Genomic DNA, 15534 nt, shown 5'->3' on the forward strand with positions numbered 1-15534 from the left:
CCCCACGGTGATGTTGAAGGGATCAAATGAGATGTTGGTAAAAAATGCTTAGCACAGTGTGTGGCACATAGTAAGCACTACATAAAACTTTATTTCTTTCCTTCCCACCCTTCTCTTCCTCATTCATAAAGAAAGAGTTGAATTAGATAAAGAAAGAGCTAAAGGGAGGAGTGCAAGAGAAAATGAAAAGGGGAGACAAGTTGTGGAAAAAGTGGAGGATAGGGAAGTTACATGACGTTAACATCAAGGTTAGTCCTGGGAGCTCTCTCCAAGAAGAGCTTGGCTGTCTAGCTTAGGTCATTATGTCATGACCTTTCTATCAGAAGACTGTATTTCTTAGAATTTTTTTTCTTGAGAACATTCATTTTTATGCCTTTTGAGCATTAGTGAAAAAAGACCAGAATTTTTAATTCTAAGTTTTAGGTCCAATCTAACTAATTGTGTAAATTTGGGCAAAGTCACTTCTCTTTGAATCCCATTTACATGATCTACAACATAAATGATAATTAAATTAGATGATCCCTAAAGTCTCTACTATATCTAAAATTCTGTAACCAAGGGAATAATATAAACATATTTCCAGATAGTAAATCCTAAGATTCTGCCTTTGTATTATTTTTAAAAATAATTTTTATGTTTCATTTCCTGAACTTGACAAACTCCACTAACATAAACATTTCTATATACAATATGTAATAAAAAGAAAAAGAAGATTATATTTGAGATAAAGTTCTATTTAATATAACTTGCCTTTTAAAATATATAATGATTTCAGTTTATTTCAAAGCTCTACTACTTATGTCTCCCCCTTAACTTTCTATTGTCATATCCTTTTTTAAATTAGATTTTCTTTTTTAATTAAAAGAAATCATTTCAATGCTTTAATAACCATCTTTTGTTTTATTTTTATGTGGGGGGCATAACAATAATATTCTTCCCTTTATATCCTTTCTCCCCAATATAAAGTGCTCTTGTAACAAATAAGGCAAATCAGTAAAATAAATAGATATATGTCTAAAAAATATATCTCATTCTGCATCTTGATTCTTTCTTCTCTCTGCCAGGAGGTAGATAGAATGTTTCATAATCAGTCCTCAGAATCATATTTTATCAGTATATTAATCGGATTTCTTAAATCTTTGAAAATTGTTTTTCTGTACAGGATTGTGATCATTTCCTTCTGTATCAATTCATATATATTTTCTCATGTTTCTTGGAATCCATCCCTTTTATGATTTCTTATAGAAAAATATTATTCCATAATATTCAAATGATATAATTTATTTAGCTGTTCCCTAACTGATGTGCATCCTCTTATTTTCTATTTTATTGAACAACTGTAATAAACAAAAAAGTGCTGCCATAAGTAATTTTATATCTGAGGATCCTTTCTCTTAATCTTTAAATATCTTTTAGGATTTAATAACCCCAGCAGCAGTATTAGTGCTGCTTTGTTTTCTGTCTTGGTAGATAATGCTAATATTAGCACTAATGTGTTCACTTATCAGCAGCCTTTGAAAATGTTACACGTGTATTCCTTATTGCTTTGGTTTCGTTTTATTCTCCCTCTTGAGTACAGAGTATTTTTCTCTTAGTATCTTCAGGAAATGACTTCATCCTGTATTCTGAAATTGCCAAGACTGATTTAAAGTTGGTTTAATTTTTTTTGTTTTGCCTAGAAACCTGGGAAAAATGTTGCAGCCATCATCCAGGACATCCACTCTCAGAGGGAGCGTGATTTGTTCCGGGAAGCAGACAGGTAAGGCATATCTGACCAGGGGATCTGTGGAACAAAATTGAGCTATGTGTAAAGCAAATTCTGAGCAGTCTATAAAATTCACACATTTTTACATCATGAGGAAAGTTGAGCCAGGCAATGAATGCCCTGACCATAAATCAAGTTGAGTTCTTGTTGTTGTTACTTTCTCACCCATCCAACATGAGAAAACTGCTTCATGGAAAGGATCCCTAAGACATTTTTATCATGGCTAGTCAGTCAGACTTTTATAAATACTGTTTTGGGGCCTAAGCAGATTATCCTTCCCATCTGCTCTCATGGCCTGCCTAATAAAAGGTATAACCCAATTTGGAATTTGATGCTCTACGCTCTATCAATTACCCCTTACCTTGAAACTGCTGCTATAGTAACGTGTATCAAAAGCTTCAACATCCAGATAAGCTTAGGTCAAAATGCAGCTTGCACAATTTATTTTCAAGGGGAAAGTTAATTCATGAATAATAAATACAAGTAAGTTCAAGGACTGCTAATGTAAGAATATTATTTAAACAACTCATTTTATTGAAAATAAGCTAATTCTAAGATAAATAATTCTCCAAGTCCCTTCAGGAGTTGGTTTTTGGCCCTGATGTCATTCAATTATCTGACTAAGATCCTGGAGCTAATTTGACCTCTTCCCAGTAACTTTTGTAGGACTACACCCCCTCATGTGTACTGCAGAAAAAAAAAATGTGAGCAAGTTTTCTTCTCCTAAATTTTCCCCTTATTAGCAAGCTTTTAATTACATGTCCTACCTCTGACCAATCAGGAAGATTTTAGAAAGACTTTGCTATGCTACTGCCACCCAGCTAACTGATGGTTAGAGTAGGATATGCCCCAAATAATATCCCATCACCCAGGGACAAATGCTTCCCAATATCAATTTCACTCTTAGATTTCTCAATGGCAGCATATTGATACATCACACTCACCTTTAAATTAACATTCTGGTTGTCTGATGAAAGGATAAATTTAGTATCTAGAAAATATGAATGTTGCGGTCATTCTTGTATGCAAAAACATTGGTGGGAAGAAATGGTAGGAAGGAAACTCTTATTAGTCTGACTTTTTGGACCATGACTATTTTCATTTAAAGCTTCAGAAGCTTTTTTGTTTTAGTGGCTTCTGCCTACAATCTACACTCAATTATTTATGCAAATGGACGGGAATGTAGAGAACACAAGACAGAGTCATCCAGGAAACATCCATGCTGGGCTTTGGAATGAATTACTTTTTCCCCCAACAGATTTTATCTTTTTAACTCTGTTTGCCTTAAGCCAGTATGTCAAGCCAGCATTAAAATTTACCACAGATATAAACATACTATCATATTAAAGTGGCAGCAACAGCTTGAGAGACCTGATGTAATGCTGTTTGTTTGTCATGCTCAGAATAACATGGATCCGATCTCTAGCGTCCGTAATCTCTCTTGTGTTTCTAAATCTCAGGTTTTCTACTGGTTCAGGCAGGTAACCCTCATGGTACATATGAGATCTGATGGCTATTAACATAACTATGTTCTTTGTGATCCATATCCAACTGTATGATAAGAAAAGGCAGGCCTGCTTGTTCTTGAGAAGACCTATAATCTTAGTGCTACAATCTTAGAGGGTCAGATGTAGAATTTCTACTTTAATCATCAAATATTTGTGTAGAACCGTGTTTATTTGTGTGCTTTTCAGCTTCTGTACATAGTTGTATATATGCATTTGGGCATATCTATATGTACATGTCCTTCTACTTATGTGGGAGGCAGTATGGATGGCTCTGGTCTTTGAGTCAGAGAGACCAAATTTTATATCCCATCTTCTTCCCTCATTAGCTGTATGGGCCTTAGTTTTCTCACCTGTAAAATGAGGCAATTAGACTTGATTGCTTTTCTCTTTCTCTTTCTGTGTATTATGTGTGTATGTATAGACATTCATATATATACGCACACCAAATTAGAATATATAAGCATTCATATAAATCATATAAATAGATACATGTGGCCAATATATAAATTATGTGTACATATACATATATGTATATTGTGAATACACATAAATTCTCTATATACAATGTATATCTACATGTGTGTATACATGCATTCACAACTAATAAGGATATGTAATCATATAAACATAATATGGGCAATATATAAATCACATGTGCATACACATATATACTTATATGTATATTATACATACACATAAATTCCTATATGTACGCACTTGTGTATGTGTACGATATTATACATTATGTATAGGTACCTATCTATGTATTATATGTGTATATATGCACACACATATTCAAATAGGGTCATGGATTTAGAACTGGAAGAGACCACAGAGGCGGATAATTCCAATTGCCTCATTTTAGAGCTGAGAGAAGTGAGACCCAGAGATGTTAGTTGCCAAGGGCCACATATCTAGTGTACCTGTGAATCTGTGTGTCTGACTATATGTGCACATATTCCATGTTTTATAATATGTGTGCATGTGTAACTGTCGGTGTTCGTGATTGTACGGGCTTATTTCTGTGTGAAGAAGCGTTTGTGCACATTTACAGGCTCACACTCTTTTCTCCTTCACAGATATGTCCCCGAGAGACCCAGGTCCCGAAGCCCAGTGAGCCGCTCCCTCTCCCCAAGGTCCCACACGACCAGCTTCACCTCCTGCAGCTCTTCCCACAGCCCTCTGTGTCCCCGCGCAGACTGGGGCAATGGGAGGGATTCCTGGGATCAGTCCCCCTACGCCAGGAGAGAGGAAGAGCGAGATTTGACTCATTGGAGGGAAAATGGAGATGAAAAGAGAGACAGGACAGACACTTGGGTTCACGATCGGAAACATTATCCACGGCAACTGGACAAAATTGACTTGGACAGCCGGATTGAAGGAATGAGGGGACACAGAGATAAATACATCCGGCCCAGTTCCCCTAGCACGCTCCACTCTTCATCTGGCTACAAAGGCCGCGAGGATGGCTATTACCGAAAGGATCCCAAGCTCAAACCCGACAGGTATCTCAAGCAGCAACAGGACAGTCCTCTGAAGTCCAAAAAAAAAGAAGAGCCTAGATTAAGGGAAAGACACGTCTACTGTGAAGACTCAGGGAAGGAGGACGTCTTGGATCCCAGAGACAGCAGGAGTTCAGAGAATACCAAGGCCAAACAGAGTGAGAAAAATAAAGCTGCCAGATCAGACAGAAGTCCAGAGGAAGAAGCGGACGCAGGAGAGAGCAAAGCGGCAGAGATTGAGGTAATACACTTCCCCACCCCCTGCAGAGGGGCCGGAGAGCCTGGCTCCTAAAGGTGTTTGGCTCTGGTGGGACCTCAGGCTGGCTTGATGCAGTTTATCTGCTGCCCTTTGTGTACAGGGTGGAGTTAGGCACCCACACACTCTGCCAAGTGAGATTAGATCTTCCCTCCCTCACCCATCCCAGCTCCTCAGACAAGGCAGGTAAGGGAAAGAAGCGGCCGCCTCCCACAGAATTATGATTGTCCACCCCCCCGGCCTTGGTGTGTTTTCCTAGACACGCTTAATTGCTTGTTCTGTTTTACTTCTCTTTTCAAAAGATGTGGCAATTACCTGGCCCCTTTCATCCGGGATTCTCAAAGGGCTGAGGTGGCGCAGCTTCAGTTCACACAATGAGTCAAGGGGAAGTCTTGAAGTTCCACACTTTATAAACTAACCACGGACCTCTCCTGAAGCCTGAGACCTGCTCAGAATGTCTAAGGCTGGGGCTGGGCACAGAGGAGTTTTTACATAAGGAAGATGATTGGTTCCCCCCCTTTAATTTGTATATTTTCCCATTTCCCACACTTGAACCCCACTCTAGATGCCATAAGCTTATAGATCCATGGACCTGATAACCACAGAGGCTTTGGACTGTTACTATGTATGGTACCAAGAAAGGGAACCGAAAATCGAGGTGACCCTCAAGGCCTCTCTTGTACCTCAGCTCACAAGCTCAGGGGTGGCAGTAGCTAGCAGGCAGGAAGGTGGCTTCTGCCAGCTGCTACCAGAAAACAATTGATTCTCACTCACATAGAGAAAATGATTCTCACTCACTTACTTTGGAGTCATTCTCCAAAGCCAGTGAGAATGGCCCTTTCTTCTGACCCGCTTACAATGCTATGCTGATTTTTGGTGACTCTCCTTCAGGACAGCTCAGAATATGTTTTCACCTCCATACAAAAGTGGAGGAACAGCATCCACTGCTGATTCCCCCTGAGTCCTGGACTTTTGTAATTATCATACACAGGCTTGGGCTGTGCCAAAAGTGGGTGCTCAGCAAGGACTAGTTAATAAAAATACCTTTTAGTCAGCTTTCTGCATATTTCCTTACCAATCCATGCCCTATCTCTAGGGAAGGAATAACTTTGTTTCTAACCTGACCTTCACTTATCCGTCCCATAACTTTTTGCAAGGGACAGTCCTTCCTGTGTATAGGCCTATTGTCCAAAAAGAGGGTTGAAGAGTTTTTGGAAACGCTTCCCTCAACTGGAATAAGATAGATCTGAATTCATTCTTTTTTGGATAATAACTGAAAGCCACCTGGGCTTCAGAACTGACAGAAATTTCATTTTAGGTACTGTGAAAGAAATCCTAGTTCTATCCTAACATGTTTGTTCATAGGGAAAGAGCAGGACAGCATTTTCTGGTCTCTTATTCCATGCAAAGTTTTACTTCTTTCCTATGCCTTTGCCTCTCCTCCCTGCCCCCTCCCCAGCTCTTTCCATCAATCATTAATTTTTCTTTCTTTAGATTATGTTATAACTCTGACAGAAAGCTAGCTGGGGTCCACATGTCCTGAGCTGGTTAGCATGTTTTCAGTTTATTTGCCATTAGGCTCACAACTCCATCCTTGCCACCAAAGGGCCACTTAGGCAGCTGGCCATACTTGCTGATTCGCCCTCTCAACCAAAGATCCCCCACCCACCATTCCTAGTAGAGTTGGATCTCTGAATTGCATATATGTCTTCATTGCCTCAGAATTAGCAGAGATCATGAGATCATGGTTTCGGAGAAGGAAGTCATCTGGTCTGTCTTATCTTACAGATGAGAAAACAGAAGAGCTCCAGGAAGTTTAAATAACTTTTCTAAGATCATGTTACTGGTAAATGGAGGCAGATTTCAAACTGAAGCCTTTTGAATACAAATTAAAGTGGTCTTCCATCTGGCACGCTACTTCTTAAGGTGTGCCTCTGAAATGGTCAACAGCTCCTGCTGAGTCCCTGATGTGGGAGGAAAACTTTGCTTTTTTCAATTTCCTTTTCAATTTGCCTTTCTAAGTACTTATCATTTCTTTGGTTATTTGTGCTGGGCCATGCAAATTACCCTGAGCCTCAGATGAACCTCAACAAAGCACTAGAAACATCTGAAGGAGAAGGGAAAAGCAGATACAACTCTCAGCTCTGCCACAGTGACGAAGGTTGATAGCCCCAACATACTCTCCTCAAGCTTAAAAAAAAAAAAAATCTGTAGCCTCTGCGGACTATAATGAGTATACATGGAAAATTTGTAGAGACAGATCAAGCATTACATAATATCACATAATAAAGCTTCAGGCAAATTTCAATAGGCATGTGAGTCATATATAGTTGCATACTAAATTTATTTATATATATGTATATATATATATATAGTATGCAACTATATATATATGTATATATATATATATGTATACATGTCCATATATGTCAATTATGTAACCCCCTTGTAAAGTACAGTGGATCTTGTAATAGGGTTACAGACAGTAGATTCACATAATTGATTCTTCATACATTCTGTTGCCTATGTGCCATCCCATCCCAGAGGAAAATAGGGAATTGTTTTGAAAAGACTGATTTGGATTCAGAAGACATCATCTGTAACATCCTCATCTCTGCCTTCAGGCTCTACTCAGACCTCAATAGCTGGAAGGTTCTCTGGTCATTCATAACCAACACATATCCTAGGCTCATGCCTGCCTTGATGTTGACACATCCCCCAAAGCATAATTGGTCAGTTAACTGCGGGTTCACATCTTGGTGCAAAAGATTAAAAACTTTTGGGAGGATGGATCCTCCCAAAAGTATTATGTCATCTAGAAATGAGCTCTGAGCTACACATATGCAAATTTAATCTTAGAGGTTTCCCAGTAATTTAATAATTTCTATTGCACATGCTCTTAATCAGAGAAGTTTTTATTTCTTTTAGGAGCATCCGAAGTTGGCTTAGTTGTATTTAGCAATAGACCTTTAAGCAACAGGTTACAAATAAGCATCTGAAAGCTAGTTTGCACAGTGGATAGAACACTGTACCTAGAGTCAGGAAGAATTGAGATACCCTCAGACACTATATGAACCTGAGCAAGTCACTTCACTTTCTGACTTCATTTTCTATCTAGAAAAAGAAGGTAATAATAGCATTTACCTCTCAAGGTTGTTGTGAGCATAAAATAATACTTGTAAAGTGCTTTCTAAAATGTAAAACTCTACATAAATGCTAGATATCATTATTGTTATTATTATTAAAATCAAGAATATCTTATCCAGGATAGTAATAAACAGAGATGAGACTATTATTCTAACCCTTTTGGCAAGAAAATAGTTTTATGTTCCATCTCCAGGCGAGTACCTTTTGCTACCCATGTTTCTTTCAAAATGTTTCAGTTTCTGTCCCTTAAAAAGATTTGGGACATGAAGAGAGAAATGTTTATAGTCTGAAAACACTTCTAATCAGGTCTTATGGCAAATACGATGACTAATTCCCATTAGATCATAGGTTCACACAACCATTAATGTAAGAACAACTTTTTCTGTTGTCTTTGGTCTTCTTAGCTACAACTTAGCTAAAACATAACTAGCTTGTTTTGTTGTGCTTAGCATTTATCATAAGGTTCTGCTCATTCTGGATTTAATTTTCATCATATATTTATATTTATACTTGGTTATTGGACCATGCTTTAATTATCTATATGTGTCTCTTTAAATCCAGATGGTAGCTTTGTAGTCTCATTGAATAATTTCTCCCTTTTCCTGATTGGAATCACTTGAATTTGTCCTTGGAATCACTTTCTTAATATCATTCATGAGTCAAAGTCATCTGTAGCTCAAGGGATTCTATCTCTCATGTCGCTGATATTTTTTTAAAATCTGTTCTCCTAGAATTTAGGGTAAGCATTAAACTACCCAGATTTTCCACACTTCCATATCATGAGCTTCAAAATGTCATGACTACTTCTATGTCAGACTCCCATTATTTTTCCATCAGCCAGTTCTCCTAGAATTTAGGGTAAGCATTAAACTACCCAGATTTTCCACATTTCTATATCATGAGCTTCAAAATGTCATGACTACTTCTATATCAGACTCCCATTATTTTTCCATCAGCCAGTTCCTTGTTATTGGTCATTATCAAATTCAGAATAGTAATTCATCTCATTGCTTCTTCCATCTTTTAAAGAATGAAATTATCATCAAAGCAAATCGACAATTAAATTTATCAACTCTGATTTGTTTTTTTTTTTCCCCAAAAGAACATATTAGTAATGTCTAGATTGCTGACATTCCGTGACTGTCAGTTCTGTTATCTTTTTCTAGAATTCTTCAGTTTTTCTTTTTGTCTTTACAATCTGGAAAATAGTGTCATGAAAATATTGTTTCTATGTCTCTTAATTGGTCTTTACAACCAAATTCTCATTTCTGTGGTTTCCCCCTGTGATTCATGGATTTCTTCATATGATTAAATCTTCTGGGTAGAGAATCCTATTCCACCACACTTTTTATCTAATTTTTCATTTTGAATAAGATATACCCTTCTGTTGTTATATTCTGTAGGGAAATTTTTTCTTTCTTGAACTAAGATCACTGACTCATTTTATTATCCAATCATTGTACATTTCTGTATAGAAATGTAAGGTCATTACCACAATCCTCCTAGCAATTGTCTTCCAGTAATTATCAGTCCCTTCCACTGCTTCTTTCATATCAGCTACTCTTCCCCAATAATGTTTAGTTCAAAATCAAGTGTCAGGAACACGAAGCAAAGACCTCAGACAAAAATCGACTCTCACAATCTAAGTTGGTCTTGAAGGTATCAGGGGGAGGATACCAGTCAGGCTCCCATTCTTTCCCATGCCTAATTTGTGTGCCAAGATGGAGCAGTTCAGGGAACTGAAAAATGATTTTTGGAGTCTTTTATCCTGAACTCATCCTTACCTAAGAGTTACTGAAAAAGTGTTTCCCCTTAAGAGGTTGACAAAATGATTTGTTACCCAAAGTATAGACCTGGAAAAATGCTGTTGGGATCTTGAGAAGCTATTTTGTGGACTTTGTTTTGGGGGGATTCAGGCTGACCTCTTCTCTGGGCTTGGATTTTTCATTAGAAAGACCAGAGATAGATCACTGTTAAAAGATCTGTAATAGTGGAAGAAAGGAGGAGAGGGTACTAGTGGTACAAAGTAATTATCCTGGGGATAGTTATTGGGAAGACAATGTTTCTCAAGTAGGATATAGATTGGATGGCTGCCACTTTGTCACCCTAACTATGCTATATGATAGTTCTTGGAACTGGGAAGTATAGGTCATCTGTAGATTTTTAATTCACTAAACAATCCTGTACCTACTAAGGATACCTTAAAATAGGCTAGAAGTTTTTAACTTTTTATATGTTTGTGTAACAGGCTCCTTTGGCACTCTCACAAAACCTATGTTCCTTTTTCTCAAAATAATGTTTTTAAATTCTTAAAATAAAATTCATAGCATTAAAAAAAACAATTATGCTGAAATAAAAGAAACCCAAGGTATTTTTTAAAAAAGAAATTCATGGACTCTAGGTTATGAAGAACCCTTGATTTAGCCTCACTCTGTCCACATGTGCTACCCCCTCATGTGAAAATGTAATAATTTGTTACTGAAGACTTAACTTGAAGATGTTTTTCATTTCCTATTTATACTGCCTTTTTTGTCTCTTCCTTCACCCACTGTCCATTGTTGATGTTATTTATTTTGTTCTATCTTTATACCTCTAAGCTTGGGAAAGACGAACAGGAAGTTTTGGAGGAAAGCGCCCAATTTATGAAAATAGAAGATTCTGATGCAGTCAATGAAAGGAAAGAAAAGGTAACTCTCATCTGAGATACAACCAGTTTCCCCAGATTTGTGTCAAAGCCATAGAAGATATTGTGAAAATCTTTTTTCCCATTTGGAAATGTGACAAGGCGCTAAGTAGCCATTTTCAGATATCCCCCTTTTTTCTCCCTGAATGAAGTCGGCTCATATCTTCCTTCCCTTTAAACACACATGCACATACATGCACAGACACATGCCCATAGGCAACCTTGACTTTGAGAGATAGCTTTCTCCTGACACTTGGCTGTAGTCATTGAGAAAATGTGTGCTAAAAATATTGTAAGATTTAAGAGACCATCTTGCCAAAATAGAATTTCAAGTAATAGAGGCCACAATGGACCTAGATCATAAGCTCATAAGTCCCAGACATCGTTTGTAATGCTATGGATTATTTTATATATCATTAGAGTGAAACACACATACACAGTTGACTGCTTCTGAGGCACAAAGATATGTCCTTGGAAACTGTCCAGCTTCATAACTTTCCAGTCATAAGTTGTCAGATGAGGAAGATATCAGTATCTGTGACAGGAGAAAACTGATCCCCTGAGTCTGCTTTCTCAGTCTTTGGGCTCTACGGGAACATTAAGAAAGTGTTTCCAGTGGGTGTCAAAACTGAGAAATATGCATGTACATTTTTGCCCATAGAGGGAGAAGGTATTTGCAGGATTTTGATAGCTTTGTGCCCAAATGCCTATCAAATTGATGCTCACTGCCACAAAAAGATAACTCAAACAGTTGAAAGGTTTTTTTTTTATTTTGTTTATGATATTTTAATAGGTAAAATGTGTTAACTTTAAACCTAATAGTTGAAGCATCCGGGGGTTTTTTCAATTCAGGTAGCGTTTAAGGGATTCAGAATATATCCATGTGCTTTTCAAAACACCAAGGGAAACACAACACTCTTTAAGCAATGCATGGCCTGCAGTGTGGGGCTTGAGAGGTTTAGTGCTACTGAATTACCAAGTAATTCTTTCCAGTTCAAATTAGAACACCACTCGGTCACTCTGCCTAGAGCATTCCCTGTGGCCATGGGTAGAGCACTTTGGCCCGTCTCTGGACTGCTAAGGTCATTTCGTTAGCCATCTTCTGATCAACATTCAACGTTTTTATACAGGAACAAGATTGGGAAAGTGGAAGTGAGGTGGAAGGGGAGAGCTGGTACCCTACCAACATGGAAGAACTTGTTACAGTGGACGAGGTCGGGGAAGAGGAGGATTTTATCATGGAGCCAGACATCACAGAACTGGAAGAGATTGTGCCAGTTGGGCAGAAGGACAAAACCTGCTCTGAAATATTCCCCTCCTGTGGGATGACCCCTTTAGACCTGAACACTGATCATGGGGAATTAGCCAAGGAGGCAGGTGAATCTGCTGCTGCTGCTGGCCGAGATGCTGAAATCAGATTCGAGTCGGACAGAGAAAGTGCTGTCTCCAGGAGCCATTCTGATGAAATAGGGCTTGAAGGGCAGACAAGCATAAATCTAGACACTGAGAAGAAGCCAGATGAGCCTGAGGAGGACAGCTTTCCTAAAGACCCAAATTGCCACAAGAAGGAAGGAAAGGGAGATGAAACCTCAGATGTTCACCCAGTCCCCACATCCCAGAAAATGTCTTCCCAAGAACCGGCAGAGGAGGGGGGTAACCAGCCTGGTCTTTTCCTAGATGATTATAAGCTGATGGGATCCCCTAAAAATGGGACACAGGAAGGCAGCAAACCAGAGGAGAAGCCCAGCTCCCACACAGAGGCCAGGAACCAAAGCCAGGCTTGTCAAGAAATGTTGACTGAGGGTAACTACTTTTTCTCTGTGCTGCTGGGCTAACTTATGGACTTTCTAACTAGAGGGGTATAACACAGGAGTTTTGCAGGCTACTATTAACATTAACATGGCTAATAATATTGCTAATAGCATTGACTACCTTATAAGTAATTCAGTTATAGAAGAAAGCTTCCATGAGCCAAGTAAAACTGTTAAAGGCTTTTAGACAAATGGTGTAAAGGAAATAGGATAGGAGGCAATGAGTTTTCAGGGAGTTATAAGCAGACAGGATGGTCTCCTTTGAATTCACATGAGCCTAGATGAACTCCTGCTAAAATTAGTTTAGATTATCAGCAAAAACAGCAACAGTTCCTGTAGATCAACTAACAGCCGGCCTCTCTTGTGTCTGCATGGCACAGATCCACATGGGCAATCCTGAGGCAACTATTTCTGAACTGCTCAAGGGACTTAAGGAGGTATGGAAGAAGAGTATGGGGAAGAGGATTGGGATTTTCTTTTTGCTCTTTAAAAAAAAAATTTCCCCCTTGCTGAGGCAATTGGGGTTAAGTGACTTGCCCAGGATTTCACAGGTAGGAAGTGTTAAATGTCTGAAGTCACATTTGAACTCAGGTCTTTCTGACTTCAGGGCTGGTGCTTTAGCCACTGCACCACCCAGCTGCCCCATTTTTTATTTTTTTTTCTCCTCCTGTTGCTCACCCCAGAATGATAACCCTCCAGGCCTTGTTCTGTGATTTCCCCCCACATCTGGCCAGTATTGCCCAGTGGAGAGAGCACTTGGAATAGGCAGACCTAGGTTTGAGCCCCATATCTGCCATCTAATAATCATTTAAGTTTTCTAGCTTTTAGTTTCAGCATCTCTAAAATGAGGAAGATGGATTAAACTACTAGTCCTTCCCTACAAGCTCTGACATTCTGTGATTCTTTGATTTGATAGAAAGAGGCAGTATAATACAGTAATTTGGAATCACAGGTGCTGAGTTTGAATCTTGACACGACCACTTCAGATCTTTGTGACTTGGAATAAATTACATACCCTCTTGGTTCTGCCCCCCTGGAAAATCATTTAAATTTTCTCGGATGTCAAATGAGGAACTAGATCACTTCTGAGCTCCCTTCCAAGTTCAAATCCAGCCTCAAACACTGGCAGTGGGACGTGCCTCAAACCACTTAAACTTCTATTTGCCTCAGTTTCCTCATCTTTAAAATGAGGATAATTATAGCACCTATCTCCCAGAGTTGTTGTAAGAATCAAATGAGATAATATTGATAAACTGCTTAGCATATAGGAAGCATTATCTAAATGTTAGTTATTCCTGATTGTTATTCCAACTCAAGATCAGTGATGCAAGATCTATGAGGTAATGGATTCAGTATGACTATGCTGGACCCTATACATTTGTTTCAAAATACAATGAGCCTCATTTTACCCACAGCATAAAGTCATAAGCTTCAGGACAGACTAAACAAAAACTAGAAGTGAATGAGCAGAGAGAGACTATTCCTTAAAATTTTCATAGTGATTCTAACTAAAGATACATTGTAAAATAGCCAGTTAGCATCTCAAAGACTAACCTGAGGCTTTAGTGTGTGTGGAGGAAGATGGTTCTAATAGAACCAAGAATAAAAAATCCTTCAAATTCATCCCTAGCTGATTCTACTCTTCCAGGTAGAATAAAAGCACCAGGTCAGAACATGGCATTCCAGACATTCTAAAGGTCACTCCAACCGTTCCCAGGGTGATCTGGGCAACTTCTACCTGTTCTATTTTGAATCTCTGTGGAGGCTACTACTGAGCAGCCTCAGAAAACCTGTGACCTAGCTTAGAATAAAGCAAGAACAGGCTTTCTGAAACGCCTTCCTTTGCTTGGGCATCTTTTACTTTGTCAGCATAGGTCTGAACATGTATTGGGCATGATTAACTCATTATCTTATATAGCATTTAGAGTTCATCTTAAGAAGTAACGTTTGACAGGTTTGGGGCAAGAAGGGCATTGCCTTTCTTGCCAGATTAAATGTGGGAATTGGATACTCCCAAAAAGGCAGACCATGCTGAATTATACTAAGGGTGGTTGACTATCATTTGATACCAATAGACTGCTCCAGCCAAAGCTTTAAACAGCCCTCTCTCCTTGATATACAGAATGAAAAGATATGCAAACATTTCAATGTGTATGCCATTGTCTTAACATGGTGAAAATTGAATTAATTTGCTTTGGTTCCAAATTGCAAGGTTAAATTTTTGCCAGGTTAAACAGCCCACATGACCATTGGTCGGTCACCCAGTATATATGATATGAATAAATTGCAGAGATCTCTCATGGCGTAATGTTTTGTGAATTACATATTTTCATTTATATTTTTCAGAAAATTCCAGATCCCCAGAAATCCAGTCCCTGGAAATGAGCTCATTGGCCTATAATGAGATGGAGACAAAACAGCCTCATCCATTGCCTTCCTGGGAACCAGAGGATGTGTTCAGTGAACTTAGCATTCCTCTTGGTAGGTTGCATGCAGAGCTTCTGCTTAGAAGATGATGGTATAAGCTGAATGTTCCATGTTAACCGCTAAAGGGAATTTGAGCAATTCTTTTTTTGGCAACAATCTAGGTTTATAAGGTGGCCATTACCATCACTTGGATTTTTCATCTCCTGGAGATGAAAGATGGAGAATATGCTTCATAGGAACAAGTTATATTTCTGTGAGGCTGGGCTAATAGGTTTCTCCTTTTAGATTTCAGTGCTTTCCTTCTTAAGGAATCCAAGAAAGTGAGTTTAGATCTTATACAGACAGGAGGGAGGGGATCTTCAGCTTCGGTAAAGAAAGCAAGATAAAGATAAAGAAATATCTAACAGATATTTCCCAAATGCACAGAGAGAAGGC

The 15534-nt window shown here is 38.6% G+C and overlaps 1 protein-coding gene across 1 annotated transcript in view; it reads left to right on the forward strand.

Moving 5' to 3' along the window:
* Positions 1–15534, forward strand: part of RBM20 (RNA binding motif protein 20) — a 241704-nt gene that overhangs the window by 209350 nt on the left and 16820 nt on the right. Inside the window, exons 8-12 of the mRNA XM_051981389.1 lie at positions 1680–1759; positions 4353–5016; positions 10776–10865; positions 11992–12664; positions 15019–15153. Coding sequence (XP_051837349.1) covers positions 1680–1759; positions 4353–5016; positions 10776–10865; positions 11992–12664; positions 15019–15153 — 1642 coding nt within the window. The remainder of the gene's footprint in view (positions 1–1679; positions 1760–4352; positions 5017–10775; positions 10866–11991; positions 12665–15018; positions 15154–15534) is intronic.

This window comes from Antechinus flavipes, chromosome 2 (assembly GCF_016432865.1).
Source record: "Antechinus flavipes isolate AdamAnt ecotype Samford, QLD, Australia chromosome 2, AdamAnt_v2, whole genome shotgun sequence".
Classification (NCBI taxonomy): domain Eukaryota; kingdom Metazoa; phylum Chordata; class Mammalia; order Dasyuromorphia; family Dasyuridae; genus Antechinus; species Antechinus flavipes.